General features: G+C 39.1%; 1 protein-coding gene across 2 annotated transcripts in view; it reads right to left on the reverse strand.

Moving 5' to 3' along the window:
• Positions 1-18,575, reverse strand: part of cachd1 (cache domain containing 1) — a 175,100-nt gene extending 156,525 nt beyond the window's left edge. The window contains exon 1 of one of the 2 annotated variants that reach the window (XM_003220133.4): positions 18,037-18,575. In XM_003220133.4, the coding sequence (XP_003220181.2) occupies positions 18,037-18,267 (231 nt within the window). In that variant the 5' untranslated portion in view covers positions 18,268-18,575. The remainder of the gene's footprint in view (positions 1-18,036) is intronic. The other variant, XM_008109317.3, reaches the window with a different exon arrangement.
• Between the last annotated feature and the right edge of the window lie 252 nt (positions 18,576-18,827).

An 18,827-nucleotide genomic window follows, 5' to 3' on the forward strand; every position in this document is an offset into this window, starting at 1 on the left:
CACCCCCATTTTGAAGGGGAAATGACTTCATAAAGCATTTATCAGCATCAACATTTCATTTTTTTGTTCCAATTTCTCTCAGATTGATATTCAAAATGTCTACATCAACGAGAAACCTAAATACAAAAATAAAGGTGAGTAATTCAGCACATATATTTTAATTTAAACAAGACCTTGAAAATTATTATAATCCAAGTGTACAGTGAATTGTTATATTATTAACTTAAATGAGTAAAAAAAGATGTAGAACAAAAGTTTTAATTTAATAACTGCCATTGTTTTGTCAATTATTTACCATTAGCATTTAATACCGAGTGACGTTTTTTAAAGAAAAAAAGACTGGGAGGCTGGGAACAATAGGGCACAATCCACTACACAGTCATTACCAGTTTTATGTGCATAATAAAGGCTACAGCAAAGTTTCAAAGAAGTAAAAATTGCCCCCAACGTCAATATACTCCCAGCTCTTTTTTAGCAAAACAGACTGAAGATTTTGTACTGATTTGTGCCCTTGTTTGGTTCCTCAATCCTTAGGCTGCTGTATCTATTTCATTGTTTCAAGTTGGGTTGTTCCAAACAAATCATAATTAGCATTAACATACTAGATGCAATAAAGCAAAGAAAACCAAAGGTTTCACCGATTTCTTGGCTACACAAGAGAAATTGCGCTATGATGATCAAGTGTGTGCAGCCCTTTCTGCAGATGTAAGAATGAAGGCATCAAATATTTTCAGAGTAGTAGCTATTCTACCTTTACAGCCACACAGTTGGACAACTGAGAGGAGAATGAGCTGCTTCTTACCTCTAAGGAACTGACTGATATTCAAATTACTATTTAGACTCATGTTGATTCAGTTGAACATCAGGTTATTTATTTTTGTTTTATTCTGTTATTGGGACCATAGTAACATATACAAGCTATGATTATGAATCAGATAGGATGCTACTACTTCAAACAATTATTTGCCAGCCATAAATTGTTCGTTAGATTTTCTCTCAATGTAAGCTTTCAGCTTAACAATCTGCCTGCAATTATCCTGTTATGGACAGGGTCTTGAACAATACAACAAAATCCAATACTGACAAAACAATTATACTTTTAGCAGACCAACTAAAAAGCATAAAATACATTGTGTAAGTTTTTGGACATTCGCTGTCTTTTTCATCAGGGAAAGATACTAAAAATCTTATCAGAGAAGAAAAGTGATGAGGTGAGAGTCACAAGTCTAAATTTTGTCTACAGTGTTTTAAGAAAGTCTAAAGGAGTATATCAATCTAGGGGCAGAGACCAGTTCTAGTCAGGGACATATTGGGGACTGAGGACAACATGCAGTAAATGACAAACAATGCAATTTAAAATCAATTAGTAGCACTAAAGTAACTTCAGTCATTCCCACAAAGGGCAGAGTTAGCCTGGATTTCAATGGATATTACTCTACTGCTAATGGATTTGAAATTTCACCTGAAATACTGTGTACAATTCTCACCACCTAAGTTCAAGAAGGACATAAAAAATCTGGAATATGTCTGGAGAAGGGTAACTAACGTGATCAAAGGTCTGGAGTCCAAGTTTCATGTACGATGACTTAAGGCACATAATATGTTTCAATGAGAGAAGACTCAGAATTGACCTGATAACAATATCTAAAAATCTGAAGGTATATCATGTAGAACCTGGAGCCAGAAGGTTTTCTCCTGCACTAAGGATGAATCAATGGATTCAAATTAGGGAGAGATTCTACCTAAACATCGAGAATCTATATATATAAAATGGTACCGAGCAAAACAACAAAACTACATATCCCACAACCTCAAAATTTGCCAGCACAACCCCTCATCCCTGCCTCTGGGTTCATACAACTAAAATAAACAACAGGATCCACCACGGGGCCTAAAAACAAAAACGCTCCATGTGCGCCTCCGCCACAACGAACCCCAGGCACGGAGAGAACAACCCCCATCCCTCCCCTCAACAGGCGCTCCCGCGCGCTCCCCTCTTCCTGCTCCGAGGCACTGCGACCAAGAAAAACCTCACCCAGCGGCCCTCAACATGGCACCAGGGAGGAGGGACCAGCAAGGCCTACACAGAGCCCCCCACCGCCGCCCTCCCCCTGGCGAGGCCTGGCCGGGACTGGGGCCAGGGGACGTGGCCAGGAGAGGGCCGGGAGGCCAGGCCTCCTCCCCGGCCACCCTCCTCCGGGACGACCTCCTCCTCATTGTCATCAGGGAAAGAGAGCGAGGTGGGAGGGAGGGGCCTTGCCCACGTCGCCCCCTCAAACAGGCACACCGAGGCCACGGAGGGGCGGGGGCCAGAAGGGAAGCAGGAAGAGTTCTCCCTCCATTACTTTCAGTTTCTCCTCCTCTACACCTCAATTCCAATACAGTAAAGTCTCACTTATCCAACATTCTGGATTATCCAACACAATTTGGTAGTCAATGTTTTAAATATATATATATATTACTGCCTATTGAACTACTTTTTCTGTCAAATTTGTTGTATTGCATGATGTTTTGGTGCTTAATTTGTAAAATCATAACCTCATTTAATGTTTAATAGGCTTTTCCTTAATCCCTCCTGATTATCCAACATATTTGCTTATCCAACATTCTGCAGGCCCGTTTATGTTGGATAAGTGAGACTCTACTGTAAAAACAATCATAACCACAACAATAATCATCAACAGCTTCACAGGCAAGAACCACCCAGGCACTGAAGCTACAAGGCCATTCAGTGCTAATCAAGCTCGCCAATGGCAACATTCACACTTGGCCTCCAAACAGACAATACAGTAGAGTCTCACCTAGCCAAGCTTCACTTATCCAAGCCAGTCTGCCATTTAGTAGTCAATGTTTTCGAATTAAATGTTGCTATGTTTGCGTGCTACATTCGTAAGAACAGTAATTAATACATAACATTACTTTATATCATATGTAATAATTACTATGGTCTAATAAGAAAACCGAACAATAGAATCTCTAAAATCAGGACACAAAATACAAAACAACACTCAAAAGACAGGGACATTCCAAACACAGGAATTCCACACAGGAAACAATCAAGCCCAGCTAACACCTCCCAACAAAGGATTCCCTCAACCAGGAAACAGCCAGGCCTCGAATCTCCAGGGCCATTCAATACATTCAAAATGTAACTAATTGCAACATTCATACTTCCTGCACTCAGACTATTCATTGCTATTCGACCTGCCCAACCAAGAATTCCACAAGGTAGAAAGCGGCCAGGCTTCAAAGCACCAACACTATTCACTCCTCTTCAACCTCTCAAACCAATATTTCCCCTACATAAAAAAACCCTCACATTTGGAAGCCATCACACCACTCCGTCCCATTCAACCAGCCAAAGCAAGGAGGCCCATATATAGAAAGCACCCAGGCTTGGAAGCAGCGAGGCGATTCAGTGGAATTCTAAATGGCCACAGCAACGCGTGGCAGGGCACAGCTTGTGTGTGTGTGTGTGTGTGTGTGTGTGTGTGTGTGTGTGTATATATATATATATATATATATATATATATATATATATATATATATATTTACTATAGTGGCTATTCAACAGTGGACTACATTACCTCGTATTGTGCTGGATACTTGATCTTTGGAGGACTTTCAATAGAATTAAGATGAAATGCTTTCAGGAGAATAAAGCTGTGGATTCCTGCATGGCTGGGGCTTTGGTTCCTTCCAACTATAGGATATGGTGATTCTATCCCTTCAATGCAATTTTTTGTAGGAACTTAATGAACAGATCTTTCCAAGTTGAACAGAATATTTGAACTGAAGATATTGCTAATTTAATATCACTACTCCAATTCTACAATTAATTGCATATGTCGTTTAATAATTTATTATAAAGTATTTTAATACTGGTCTTCAATACAGGGTGCAGCATAAAGTTCTCCCACATGTAAAAAAAATGAAGCTATTTAGTTAAAAAAGTATGTACATTTCCAAAAAGTACATGCAAACAATTTTATTTTAATGGTTTTTAAACATATCAGACAAATGGCGGCCTTCATTGGCAATACATTGCTGAAGGCATTCCTGGAATTTCTCCATCACTATCTGGGTCATCTCAGGCAGAAGGCTCTCTGTGTCGTAATCACAGAACAGTTGTTCTCATGATACACTTGAACAAAGCCCCAATGTCCAACTCATGATAGGTATTGAAAACGGCAGAGCCTAAACTACTAAATTAGCCCTATTCCACTTCTCTACCACTACTACAGCCCACACAGTGCCCCCTCGAAATATGGGAGATCTTTATGTTACCATGCAGAAGGATTGCCTTATTTATGCACCTACTCCATATTTTTTATAGGAAGACGGAAAGTGACCAGAAGTTATTACTTTATGTATATGTGGCAATTACTTTATGTATATGTGGCCTATTCTCTTTGAAGAAAGGTAGCCCACATAGTAATATCAAGCGTACCAGAACCACTGGGTAATTTTCTTCGTAGAACTGCAATATAGTATTCCCATCCTTAGGCAAATGTATGAAAAACAGCAGAGAACTTAAGTTTCAGGCATCTCACAACCAATATATGAACATGGGGAATTCCTTGAACTATTGGAATGTCATTGGGCTAATTTCACTATTTGTTTTTTCTTTACACAATTTCAACCAAAAGCTGGCAGTATGCCACAGCAGTTAGTTGCTGATTTGCCTTGAAGACACAGGTTACATTCAAATGTTATCTGTGCTACCAAAGTAAGTATGTCACTTTCTTTCATTTATGGAACAACAACATAGCAGGAAAACTGGTACCACCCGGACACATGGATAAATGTACTTTCTTCATGCAAAACTGGTCATCTCCATTCTGTTTTGCCTGGAACATGAATACTCATCAATTCAGATGTTGATAAATATTGTGCAATTGATTTACAGGTATAGATCATTTTGTGCTCTCTTACCAGGAAGTAATGTCACCAATCATTATTACAACATCCATGTTATTTCAGTATTGTACCCTTCCATTTGAAAAGGCACCACAAATGGCAAATCAGACACTAACAACAATAATATATTTACTTTAACTATTTTTAAAAAACAAAAACAAGTATTAAAATGTGCTTTACATATTAATTCCCATATAATTTGATACAACTACAGCAGAGTCTCACTTATCCAACATAAACGGGCTGACAGAATGTTGGATAAGTGAATATGTTGGATAATAAGGAGAGATTAAGAAAAAGCCTATTAAACATCAAAATAGGTTATGATTTTACAAATTAAGCACCAAAACATCATGTTATACAACAGATTTGACAGGAAAACTAGTTCATTACACATTAATGCTATGTAGTAATTACTGTATTTACGAATTTAGCACCAAAATATCATGATATATTGAAAACATTGACTACAAAAATGTGTTGGATAATCCAGAACGTTGGATAAGTGAGTGTTGGATAAGTGAGACTGTACTGTAGTTTAAAAAAGAAAACACTTCCATTATTTGCAATCTCTTAGTACAGTATTTCAAAATGGTTCCATGCAGAAAATAATCTAAAAATTGAAATGATCAGTTCTGCCAAAATTGACATTTTTACATTGCTTGCATTCTTTTGAGAACTTATTTATATGAAATGTGGATTTTAAAAAATCTAAGACAACGCATCAGTTATCAAGAAACCCAAAGTGAACAGTTCTAAAAAATTACACATTGTTAGGGAACAAATTATAATGTGCACAGAACAATAATAGTTACTGAGCTTCATTTTTAATATATAACCTTTCTTCTGATTAAGATATTAGTAAAATGTTATACATAGAGATGATCAATTTATTTATTATTTTACCCTCAAAAAATCATTTCTATACCAGGAACCATCAGAATTCTCTTCACTTTTCAGAAATATTACCATGAAAAGAAATGTCACAGTATTATGTCCATAGTGAAAGGGCTCTGCTCCACTCCATTCCCATTGATTTAGGGACTCTAAAAGGAAACATCTAAGTGGAGACTCTTGTAATGTTTTAAGAGGAACCAGCTGGCTCATATAAAAAGAAGTGATCTCACTCCCATCCATGTACATTTTCTGAGTTGTGTATACTTCAACATTGTGTTAGAGAAGATATCAGGTGATGTTAATGTGTCTGTTGAATTGGATTTGCTACTGGCTGCAAACTTTTGTTTTGTCTACATTCAACAAAGCTTTTGATCTGGCAAAAAAAATAGTCACACACCTATCAACTGAACACAGAATGCTTCAGTTGGCTGAACTGATGAAAGTACCAATCCCACGTTTTCTAGATTAGAAATCTAGATCTGATCTGATGTCAGGGGTGGCAATTATTTTATTCCAATGTGCCAGGACCAGCAGAGCATTTATTGTCCATGCTACTAAAAGTAAATATGTCACTGGAATATAATTGCTTCTTTCTTTCATGGAAACACACTAGCAACATGACGCCAACCCAGAGAAGTATCATTTGAAGTAGCACTGGACATAAATATAGTGCAATATCAAATGATACCACATTATTTACACCTGATTATGAATTATTTTACCAATTGTTATAGGACCACACTCACATTTATTTCTTCATCTACTGTTATAACTTATACCACATATGAAGTCAAGCTGTTTTGTAGAACCAGAGAGTCTCCTTTTATTGAAGCGGTTTAATTCTCAACAGACCAAAGTTATGCCAATAGATAATTTAGCTCAAAATGTTGCCAAAGACATAAGGCAAGCCAGAAGGAAGAGAACATTTCCCCTCACATATGTCTTTCAGCTTTAGCAATTTCAAAGTGTGTAAATAATGTAATAAACAGGGACACAGAAGCCTTTCAAGACAGAAGTGCCACAAGTATCTGATGTAAGGCACATGCATTATTGTATAAGTACTACTGTGTTTAAATGAGTTGGACATTTTTCAGCTTGGCAACCACAGCTGTTCATCATATGCTAAGTCTCTAGCCAATAAAATCCTTCATCCAATTACTAAGTCCTTCAAATGTTGAAGTGATCTGCTGACCCTCGCATGTTTTAAGTTTGCTTTTTTTCATTAAATACAAAATATGAAGCACATGACAGGCCCAGGATACCACTTTGGCATTACCTTCTCAGTTCTGGTCTACATAACACCAGAAACGTATTGTAAGCTGGGAAGAGGCACCTACTTTCCTTACTTAATTATATCTCATATTAAGTTACACAAGAGCAATGAAATACAATTTGGGGACATTCTGGAGCAATGAGCAATGCTCAAAACACTTAACTAGGCCAACTTGAAGAGCTTTACTGAATCGGACCAATGAACTATTTCAACCACTATCCTATTTCCACCGAAGCCAATCTGTTTCCAACAGGGTGCCGGCCTACAGGAAGTTGGTACAACATTTTGTTATTTCCCAAAAAACTTCTATTTCTGTTTCTGATCTTGGAGAAAGCAAATGGTCAGTAGGATCAATTATCTAATTCATCTTGATAGACTTTAAGATGATAGGCATCACCGCATTCCAATGAAGCAAATTTCTTAGTTTATTTATTTGTACAGGCTGAGCATCCAAAATACTCTAGATTCTGTCCACATGAGTTAGTGACACCTTTGCTTTCTGATTATTCACTTTGTTTTATGAACAAAATTATAAAAAATATTGTACAAAATTATATTTAAGCGATATGTACAAGGTGTATATGAAAGAGAAATAGATTGACTTTTGACATGAATCTCGTCTCCAAAATGTATTCTCAAATTTCAGATAAAAGATACTCGACCTATGTTTCCCCTTTCCTGTCCTGGATCATACACCATTTGTCTTCATAAGATTAAATTTGATTCTGGTTCTATGAAAGAGGGAGAAAAACATCTCCATGCACAAATCATTTAATTTTTACACATCGAAGCATGCCTTGTCCTCTCATAGTCCCAGACATTATAATATGTCCCCTTAGTTGTTCTTGCCCCAATAATTTTGGTTGCCCCTTTTCTAGATTTCCAATGTTGTTTTTCAGGTAAAGCAACTAAAATGGCATACAGTATGTGAAGTATGGAGACGCAATACAGGGACATGATGATCCTGATTTCTGGTTCTAGTTCTAGAAAAAGATGATAACCTTTTTTGTTGAGTCTTCTGCAATTTTTACAAAACTAGTATCTTTCCCCTTTGTGAAGCTCAGAACACAGTCACATGTGTATGTATGGGAGAAAATGTGGGAGGTCTGATTGATGTAAAAGCTGCAAACAACCCATCTAATGCTTCCAACTTTTAAAGGTCCATGCAACAAGGTAGCTGCTGCTGTAGTTTAGCGATCTATACTAAAACAAAATCAATTACCCCAAAATGAAAACTCTTTTAACATTGAAAGAAAAATCTCCATGTCCCAGAGGCAGGACAGTCAAGATGAATATTTTATTTATTTTTATTTACAGCATTTATATTCCGCCCTTCTCACCCCAAAGGGGACTCAGGGCGGATCACATTACACATATAGGCAAACATTCAATGCCTTTTAACATAGAACAAAGACAAACAAACATAGGCTCCGAGCGGGCCTCAAACTCATGACCTCCTGGTCAGAGTGATTCATTGCAGTTAATTGCAGCTGGCTTGCTCTCCCGCCTGCGCCACAGCCCGGGCTGTGGAACAGAACTCCTGTGACTTTAATAGCGAGCAACTTCTGGATGATGAAGAGATACTATAAAATTCTATCAGGCAGAACTATACTGTATCTCCTCCCCTGCCCCTCAAAAATCCAACATAGTACCTCGAAGTATGGCTATATACTTGCTTATGGATGTGCAGAAGCAGTAGTGAAGTATCCAGTTTTGTTCCAGGAACTGGAAACACAGACTTCAGTTTCCACCATCACTATCTCCTTTACACCAACCAGTAAATACAGTAGTCACATAGGAAATTGAGCCAGTTAATACGTACTTAGGTTTGTGGAGGTTGGAAGAAGATAAATAGCATAATCCTGCCTGATAAAATATTCAAGTTACAGGAGCCTTTTTGCATATTCTACTAGGTAATTCTACATTGAAGAAAACAGAAAAAACCTTATAATTTCTTGTTTCCACACAAATAAATTAAACAAATTTTGATTTATATCCCTTCCATAACAATGACTTCTACCTTCCTGATCAGATAATTCTAACTCAGAATCCATCAGCATATATGCAAAGTTGTTTTCTCTCCAAACTTACCATTTTACATTTCTTTACACTTTTTTGTCCCAAAGAACTTTAGGTCCTTTGGGAACTCTTCACAATCTTTTTTTAAAAAGTTTTTCCACCTCAAGTAATATTTGTATCTATATGAAAATACATCCACCTCCTTTCCCCATCGGATTATAAGTGAACAAGTTGAAAAGTACAGATACCAAGAAAGATCTTTGCATGACAGTCTTGGCAGCTCTTTACTGTGAGAGTTGTCCATTTAATCCTACTCTCCGCTTCTTTATTCTGGTTCCAATCCATAAAAGGATCCACATTCTTATCTTATCTCTTGGGTTTGCTAAATTTACACTGGTGCCATATCACAAGATCTGGAGCTAAACCGAAGCAACAGATCTGAAACATTACCAAGACAAATACTGTACACAACGTCTATCACTTTCCCTAATGAAATTATCTGGTCACACATCTTTGCACTAATGAGAATCAGAAATGCAATACTCTTGCCAGTTTTTTCTAATAACTCCAAATCAGGACATGTCCAAAGAGCCTGCTATAGATATAAATCTCTCTTCTTGGGGAAAAAACAGACATGCTTCTGCACTTATCATAACCCACATTTATTACCACAAGTCTTTTTTCACCAGCAAAAATATATAGTACCAACAGAGCAGCATAGCTGTACTAATCAAGATTATTTACACAGAAATTATATTATGGAGTAATATCGATATTCATCTATATATTTTATTTTACACATGTTAAATTTATGGGAAAACATCTGTCTCCAAACAGTGGATGACACAAAATGGACAGTAGTTGTCAAGAGTCAGACGCCAATTAGCGAACAAAAATAGAGTTTATTCAGCAGATAAGCCAAAAAGTAATGTTAACACAGAAAAGACCTTGAAACACTTCACTATCAGTGCTTCAAGAGCAGTTCAAACAAAAATATAATTCAGCAACACAAGCAGGTAAAAACAAAGCTAAACAAACTTAGTGCAAACTGCACTTTCTGAGTCCAAGCCCTGCCAGCCGGCTCTGTAGTTTTCAAAGGGACAGTTCCCAAAAGAAAACACCAAATTGGTCAGGAAACAAACAAACAAACTAAGAATGCAGTAGACTGCTTCCACAATGTGGATAAAGCCGAAGGCTCCAAAAGGATGGTGAAAAGACGTTGTCCAGGATTCCAAGGTCAGGTCAGGAGATAACAGCGGTGTCCAAAGAGCAAGCCAGGAGTCAAAAGCCGATAGTAGTCACCAATCACAGGGCGAAGGCAGTAGCAAGGTCAAATTCCGGTCCAAGGTCTGAAGAGGGTGCAGTCATCCAAAACAGGTCCACGATAAGACACAGCGAGAGCCAAGCTAGGTGATAACAGCAGATTCAAATCATAGTCCAAGTCCAGTCTTCATGGAAACACAGAGATCCCAATGGCGCCTCAGCAACACCTTGCCACACGCAAAGTGCAGTGGCCAAACATTCCCATTTTATTCCCCTTCCTCCTGGGTGACCAAACACTCACACCCAAACACCAGGTGTCCCAAATCTACTCAGAGTCTGAACTCCACACAGCTAGAGCTCGTGGATCTGGAGTACCTAGCAATTCGTCGGAGTCCCAATCATCCTACCCACACTTAGCCCCATGAACACTTAAAGAACCATCCTCCCTTCTCCAAGCATCCCAATTGGGATCAGCTCCTGCAGAAACCCCAGGTTCAGAAGTATCCATAGACCCCAAATCCCCAGACATCTCCGGTGGCTGTGCCCATTCAGTGCCCGCTTCCCCAGCCACCACCTGTTCCTCAGCATCCATCTCCCCATCTGAATCTTCCTCAGAAGATCCCCCATATAGCTCTCTAAGTCGCTTCCTGCACAACTCCTCCAGTGAACCCTCATCACGAGGGTTTTTTCTTCCTCTTCGAATTCCATCCCCATCAACCATAATCCCCGAAGGCGCAGTCACAACAGTAGTTTTAGCCACTGCATTTTGCATGTAAATCACTGGTGTGTGGCCACTGCATAATCTCTTCATGTTTGCATATCCAAGCAAGATACAACTGAAAGATAAAGTTTGGATCTGAATGACATTTTATCTGCTCCACTCTACTTCTCTACTTTGGATTTCATTATTTTTACAATACCAGAGATATGAATATCTGGAAATACCAATTTCTGAGATTGTAATATATTTTTACAAGTTTCAACCTGATATCCCACAGCATGAAAGTTTGCATGCTGTTAAAAAAATTGGTAGAATTCAGGAACACTGGTATTTTCAGAAATTCATGAGAACCTATGGGACACAGTAATTATTTTATGAGGAACATGCAGCTTCAGAATGAAATCCGACTTTTCACAAAAGCAAGTTATACTATTTTTAAGCCACATTCTCCTGAGTAGTAGCAATGAAATAAATATATTATTCCATGTTGCATAGTGTAAATTCTTACACTAACACATCTGAATGGCAAGGATTCTATACAATATCTGCAATGAACCACATCTGCTCAGCAAATAGGTCACCATAATGTTATAGATAGTTCCTATATTAGTTACACACACACCTGTGAACTGAATTATCTGAGAAACTAGATGTCACATGGAAAATGCATAATTTTTAAATCATATAATGAAAAACAGTTGTCAGAGATATTAATTTGATCAGAGGAGGAAGAGTAAGGGGCCTCTTGAAGCATTTTCTGTTTCAAAAACAAGGGAAATATTTATTTTTCTGTTACTTTCCAACTAGTTGAAAAACAGGTCACATTTTCAACAACAGACAGGCCTAGAAAAGGTATCCCTTCCTATCATTCTTCAAATCAAGTGAGCAACCTCCTGCAGCTGTTTTCCATTATTCTTTTTCAAGAGTCATTCCACACACATCACTCTTATAAAATTTACTATGATCGTACATATACATAACTCACATACATGAATGGACTATGTAATCCTCTGATACCAACTCCAACATACAATTTTTCAGATTTTTCTCATAAAACACACATGTAAACACACCTATTTGAGGATATTGAGAACAAAATAAATACTGGTAGATGATCATTTTAAAAGTACAGTAGAGTCTCACTTATCCAACGTTCTGGATTATCCAACACATTTTTGTAGTCAGTTTTCAATAAATCGTGATATTTTGGTGCTAAATTCATAAATACAGTAATTACTACATAGCATTAATGTGTAATGAACTACTTTTTCTGTCAAATTTGTTGTCTAACATGATGTTTTGGTGCTTAATTTGTAAAATCATAACCTAATTTGATGTTTAATAGGCTTTTTCTTAATCTCTCCTTATTATCCAACATATTCGCTTATCCAACGTTCTGCCGGCCCGTTTATGTTGAATAAGTGAGACTCTACTGTATATGAATGTGGGAACCAGCCTATTCTCTTCCCCAAACAATTAACCAACAGCAATTGACTACTTATTTCCTACAAAGTCAACCTCAATTAATTCAAGGTGACTCAATCCCTGGAAAGTATGTGTAAGATCTGTAAGCTCTAGTAAGCTTTCTTCATTATTCTGTCAAGAAACAAATTCCTAATAATGATCAACATTCACTTCAATTAAACTAGATTGCTATACCCAGGCCTGCAAATAAATTTCAATTTCTTAGACACAACTATTGAACAGTTTAGAAATATAGTAGAGCTTGATAAAAGAAGTATCAAATGCTATTGTATTTTAAGACAGTCCAACATATGAATTATATCTCTAATTCATATTATATTACAGGACCTATTTTTATAAACTTACCACACTGTCATAAGAAAATGCATTAAAGAATCACTGATTTTTCAAATAAAATTCTTACAATTCTATGGCTGCAAAATCAACCAGACTCTTATTGTGAACTTTGTAAATAGTCCAGATTATGAAATCCAGCCCTTTTCATATATTTTATGTAACGTTCATACGATGCAAAATGAAGCATCATTTAATATGTGTTTATTGTTTTCCTTCATTTTGATCAAAAATATTGCATCACAGTATTTATAAAAGTAGCCATATAGTCATATATATCAGTATACAGTAGAGTCTCACTTATCCAAAACTCACTTATCCAACGTTCTGGATTATCCAACGCATTTTTGTAGTCAATGTTTTCAATACATCGTGATATTTTGGTGCTAAATTTGTAAATACAGTAATTACTACATAGCATTACTGTGTATTGAACTACTTTTTCTGTCAAATTTGTTGTATAATATGATGTTTTGGTGCTTAATTTGTAAAATCATAACCTAATTTGATGTTTAATAGGCTTTTCCTTAAGCCCTCCTTATTGTCCAACATATTCGCTTATCCAACGTTCTGCCGGCCCGTTTATGTTGGATAAGTGAGACTCTACTGTACTAACTGCAAAACAATACACTATCGCTTACAAACCCACATTGTAATTACTACTTTTAAATAGTGTGTGCCAAAGAAGCCAAAAAGAACATACATTTGAATCTCAGGATTTAGTATCTTATTTATTTTTATTTTATTCACATCACTTTTACCCTGCCCTTCTCACCCATGGGGACTCAGGGCGGCTTACAACAGTCTACAAAATTCTATTGCCCAAAACACATTCGATAAAACAATAACAAAAACAATAAAACCATCATTTTAACATATGTTAACAGAGTTGTATTTCTTTACCACGTAAGGTATGTCTCCTCCCCTTTGAAAGATTTGTCATTTAAGAACTATGAATTCAACACTACATATCTTGGATATCAGAACATTAAGCATAAAGAAACAAACCCACAAGCTGAAAGCTATACTCCTGGAACAGCAACAAGAGTATTCTGAAAATATTGCCATTCCTAACAAAAATGTTGCTGTCTATTACAATCAGGGTTGTAGGGTTTTTCTGAAGTCCACTATTTCCTTGGTTTTCCTTCTCACCTTTCCAGATGCTTCCTCCCCTGCTTCATCTTTTCTTTTCCTTTTGGAGGGATGTTTTAGACCCTTCCTTGGGGGTGAGGGGAGACAATCTTAAATAATTCCTGGAAATTATCTCATGAGTAGTCACAACTTCTCAATGCATTCTCCAAAGCCTTCTAAATTCTAATCTCAGTGCTCAAAATCCACAATACTGGCAAGCCCTCAAGAAAGGAAATAAAGCCATCCTTTCAAATCAACCACAGTGCAGACAACCACTTCCATGCTTTCATCATTGGTCCTACGAACCTGGGAGTGCCATCTCACTCTTCCATTTTCCTAATATCCTGGTTGCATCACATCCTTCTAATTCAATCACCTTTCTCCAACACCACAATGTGAACTATTCCATTTTTAGTAAACATCTAACTTAACTTCTGCAATCAATCCAACTGTTACTGAATGGTCATAAGCAGCATGTCCTTCTCCTTCGGTCCTCCTGACCATTGTTCAATGGATTTGAAACAGCCAGGCAGATTTTACATTTAAGCTCATTGCAAACTGGTCCTCGCTAGTTTCTACATTTCCTATGCCAACACTCACTCCCCTAGACTTTGTCCTCATTGGTTTCTTTACGCCTGTCTCTAATGTTAGGCTTTCTTCCATTCTGCCCCACTCAAGGAAAAAGACTCATAAACAGATGACATAAAGGTCTTCTGTTCTAAACCTTCTGTTTTCTTTTTAATATATCTCAGTTGTATGAGATAAACAACCATGCCTTTCTAGACTTAAGAGACTAGAGCAATCATATGTTACATTATATTTACACCTATAGATGACACATTTGACTACCACATCAGAACAACCCATATCTAAATTAACAAGCTGTTTCAAAGAGAGAAGGAGTTATAAATTGCCATTTTCTAAATTGTAGAACCTAAATGAAGTATTTATGGTATAATGTACAAAATCAGAGCATATTTACCTTCACACGTTTCAAGTTGAAAGAGATGTAAGGTAAATAACATATTTTAAAGCAGCACTTATTACAACATAAATATTTAAAAAACCAACTTGGTTGTACTTAGTGACATTTTGTTTCACCCTGCCAACTAACAATAAGATGCTGTATGTCTAATCTGCACCATACATTCTTCCTCAAACCAATCAAACTTTAAAAGTCACAATACTTCTTGAGAAATATGCTGTCAAACAACTGTGCTTAACATGAAAAATAAAACACTCAGCTTGTATGCATGTAATGTGCTGTGACTTGTAAAATAATTACAAATCAGTAAATACTAATAAGGAAAATGGGAGATTCCATTTAAATTATACAGTACATAAAAAAACAGGCAGAATTCCCCAAATTTAATTTCCACAACCACATAGATTTCTTGGAGAGAGGTTTAGAGGTAATATGCCATTAACTCTTGGGAGAGAAAGCGAGTGACTTCTAAATTCTCCATGTTCAGTATATCAATAATGTACTACTATCTGCCTAGTTAAGCAAAGTAATTTTAATGCATGGCTTCTTACTATCAAGGAGGGGAAGAGACACCCTGACAAAGCCCTAGGAGCGAGTCCAAACAATAATATTTCAAAAGACAGTGGAAGGGAGCGGGTTTGAAGAAGATAAAGGCCATTTGGGCTCAGACCCCTGCTGCTTCCATAGATGTGTCTCCTTTTCAATCTGGGAGGCTTTCAAGCCAGCCTTTGCCTCTGACCCTACCTTGCATTCCCAGTGTGTTTGGGATCCAATTTCACTTTTTTTGTTAAGAGAGGCTGCCCTTGGCTGCTGTAACACAGCTATTAGCCTCCTTTACAGAAAATACAATAGTCCAACTGTCATTAATATGCAACCACAAAAGACAGCAATAGACTATTGTTACTAATCATCTCATTTCTCTCTGAACTAGGGGAAATTCTCCATTGCCATAGAACAAGAGTTTGTGGAATTGGAATTAAACAATCAACTTACAAAACCCGCATGTTCAAATCTGCCAAAGTGCATTGTCGCTATCCTCTGCACGTTTCCATTTATACATCGAATATTTGTCTACTACATCTGCATTTCCCACCCTGTGCCCTTTGGTTCATGTAAAATGGAAAGAAGGGGGTATGTTAAAATATCAGATGAGCATTCCCAATCTGAACCAAGCCATGCTAGTCATCCAGCACAGAAGTGTTCAGCTGTAATAATATTTGGTGATAACGGATATAAATTGATAACTGGATGTGAAAATATCTTGGTGATTAATGTATTGTCGAAGGCTTTCATGGCCAGAATCATAGGGTTGCTGTGAGTTTTCCGGGCTGTATGGCCATGTTCCAAAAGCCTTCTCTCCTGACGTTTTGCCCACATGTATGGCAGGCATCCTCTGAGGTTGTGAGGTCTGTTGGAAACTAGGCAAGTGTGGTTTATATCTGTGGAAGGCCCAGAGTGAGGGAAAGAACTATTGTCTGTTTGAGGCAAGTGTGAATGTTGCAATTAATCACCTTGATTAGCATTGAAAAGCCTTGCAGCTTCAAAGACTGGCTGCTTCCTGCCTGGAGGGGGGGTTCCTTTGTTGGGAGGTGATTGTTTCTATCTGGAATTCCCCTGTTTTCTGAATGTTGTTCCTTATTTACTGTCCAGATTTTACAGTTTTTTTAAAAAAAATACTAGTAGTTAGATTTTGTTCATTTTCATGCTTTCTTCCTTTCTGTTGAAATTGCCCACATGCTTGTGGATTTCAATGGCTTTTCAATGGCATCTATGTGTAGTCTGACATAGCATTACTGTGGACCACTCTAGCAGAACAGAGGAATTCAGAAAACAGGAATTCAAGGCGTGAAACAATCAGAGCCAGCTGACATTTCCCAACAAAGGATTCCCCCAGGTAGCAAGCAGCCAAACCTTGAAATTTGAAATGCTAATCAAAGTGGCCAATGGAAACATTCACACCTTCCTCAAACAGACAAGAGATCTTTCTCCCACCCTGGACCTTCCACGCTTGCCTAGTTTCCAACAGACCTCACAAACTCTGGGGATGCCTGCCATAGGTGCAGGCAAAACATCAGGAAAGAATGCTTCTGGAACATGGCCATACATCCCGGAAAAACTCACAGCACAGTGATTCCAGCCCTTCCACACAGCTCTATATCCCAGATATTAAGGCAGAAAACACAATATTTGCTTTGAATTGGGTTATCTGAGTCCACATTCAGATAATGTGAGATTTTCTGCCTTGATATTCTAGGATGTAGGGTATGTCTGGAAGGGCCCTGGGTTATCTGAGTCCACACTGCCATATATTCCAGTTCAAAGCAGATAATATGGCATTTTATTCAGCTGTGTGGAAGAGGCCACATTGATATACATTGATAACTGGATGTGAAAACATCTTGGTGATTATTCTTGGCAAGATGCAATGCTGTGCTCACTTTCCAAGTTGGGTCCCAAATAAAAAACATGCTGGATGAGCGTCCAAACAGCTCCGAGGGGTTCCTGGACAATAAAATCTCACTCCACTAGTTTCAAAAGTTGCCTCCCAATCGCCATCGAAACTTCAGAGCTCCCATCCGTTTGAATTGTGCTTAGTCTTTGTGGATGGGGGAGATTGGGCTTGGTGGTGGAGAAGAAGGGCTTCCATAACCCTTTGCAACCGATGCTGGTCGTTATGGAAGGAAAGGATGGCTAAAAAGTAACAAAAACAAAGTCGAAGAAACCCCGTTTTCCAAGCCTTCCCTCAGTGCCTTCCTTCCCCAGACTGAAAGTATCTCTCTCGCTCGCTCGCTCGCTCTCTGCCCAGGAGGCAAGTAAGCGCCTGAAAGGAGGGGATCAGGTTTCAGCAGCATTCATCCAGGCTCAGAGGCGGAGAAGGGATTCGGGAGTCAGGGAAGTGGGGAGAGAGAAAGGCAAGTCCTGCTGCCTGGAAAGAAAGGTCGGGAAAGAAAGACACACTTGCAGATCCATTTAAGAGAGGAAGAGATTTCTCAAAGGGGGGCAGCTTACCTGCATGGTGACCACCCCGAGCTCCTCGGCGGCCAGCTTCCTCATCTGCGTGGCCAGCACTTGCGCCTCGTCCAGGATGGAAAACTCGGCGGCGCACAGCCTCCACAGCAGCGCTAGGCACAGCAGCCGTTTCCAAGGGGAAGGAGTCGAGGCAAGGCGGCAGGAAGGGTCCCCTAACCGGTATGGGGCCTCCCTCTCCTCCTCCTCCTTCTCCGCCGTCCTGCTCGCCATGATGCTAAGGACGGCGGCGACACCAGAGAGCGATCGAGTGAGCGAGCGCCCAGAGCGCGCCGCGCAAAACTTTCCCAACTTCGCTGCGGGCTTCGCGAAGGAAGAGGGAAGCCTAAGCCCCGCGGATCCGGAGCGAGACCCGCATTTCGTTCCAGGTGAGGAGCGCAAACTGGACTGCGCTCCAGCTCCAACTGGGTTTCTGCTCGGCTGCAAACGGAGGCGGCGGCGAGAAGCAAACTGCGATCAGGAGCGCCGAGGCCCGGATCGGAGTCGCCAGGGAAGGAGGGAGGGAAGGACAGACCGAGAGGAGGAGGCGCCTGGTGCGGCTGAGCTGCAACAATGAGGCGGGGAAGCCCGGCCAGCGCCCGCCTCCTTCCTCCTGCCCCTCCCTCCCTCCCTCCTTCCTTCCCCCGCCGCTTCTCCTTTCCCCTCCCGCTCAGGAAACTTTCCAGCAGCAGAAAGCGAGTCCCAAGAGGCAGCAGGGCCTCCTCCTCCTCCTCTTCTTCCTTCTTCACCTGTTGGGCGGTCAGAGTCTATCCCAGTTGGAGGAGACCCCCCCC

The sequence above is a fragment of the Anolis carolinensis genome, chromosome 4, assembly GCF_035594765.1.
Source record: "Anolis carolinensis isolate JA03-04 chromosome 4, rAnoCar3.1.pri, whole genome shotgun sequence".
Classification (NCBI taxonomy): domain Eukaryota; kingdom Metazoa; phylum Chordata; class Lepidosauria; order Squamata; family Dactyloidae; genus Anolis; species Anolis carolinensis.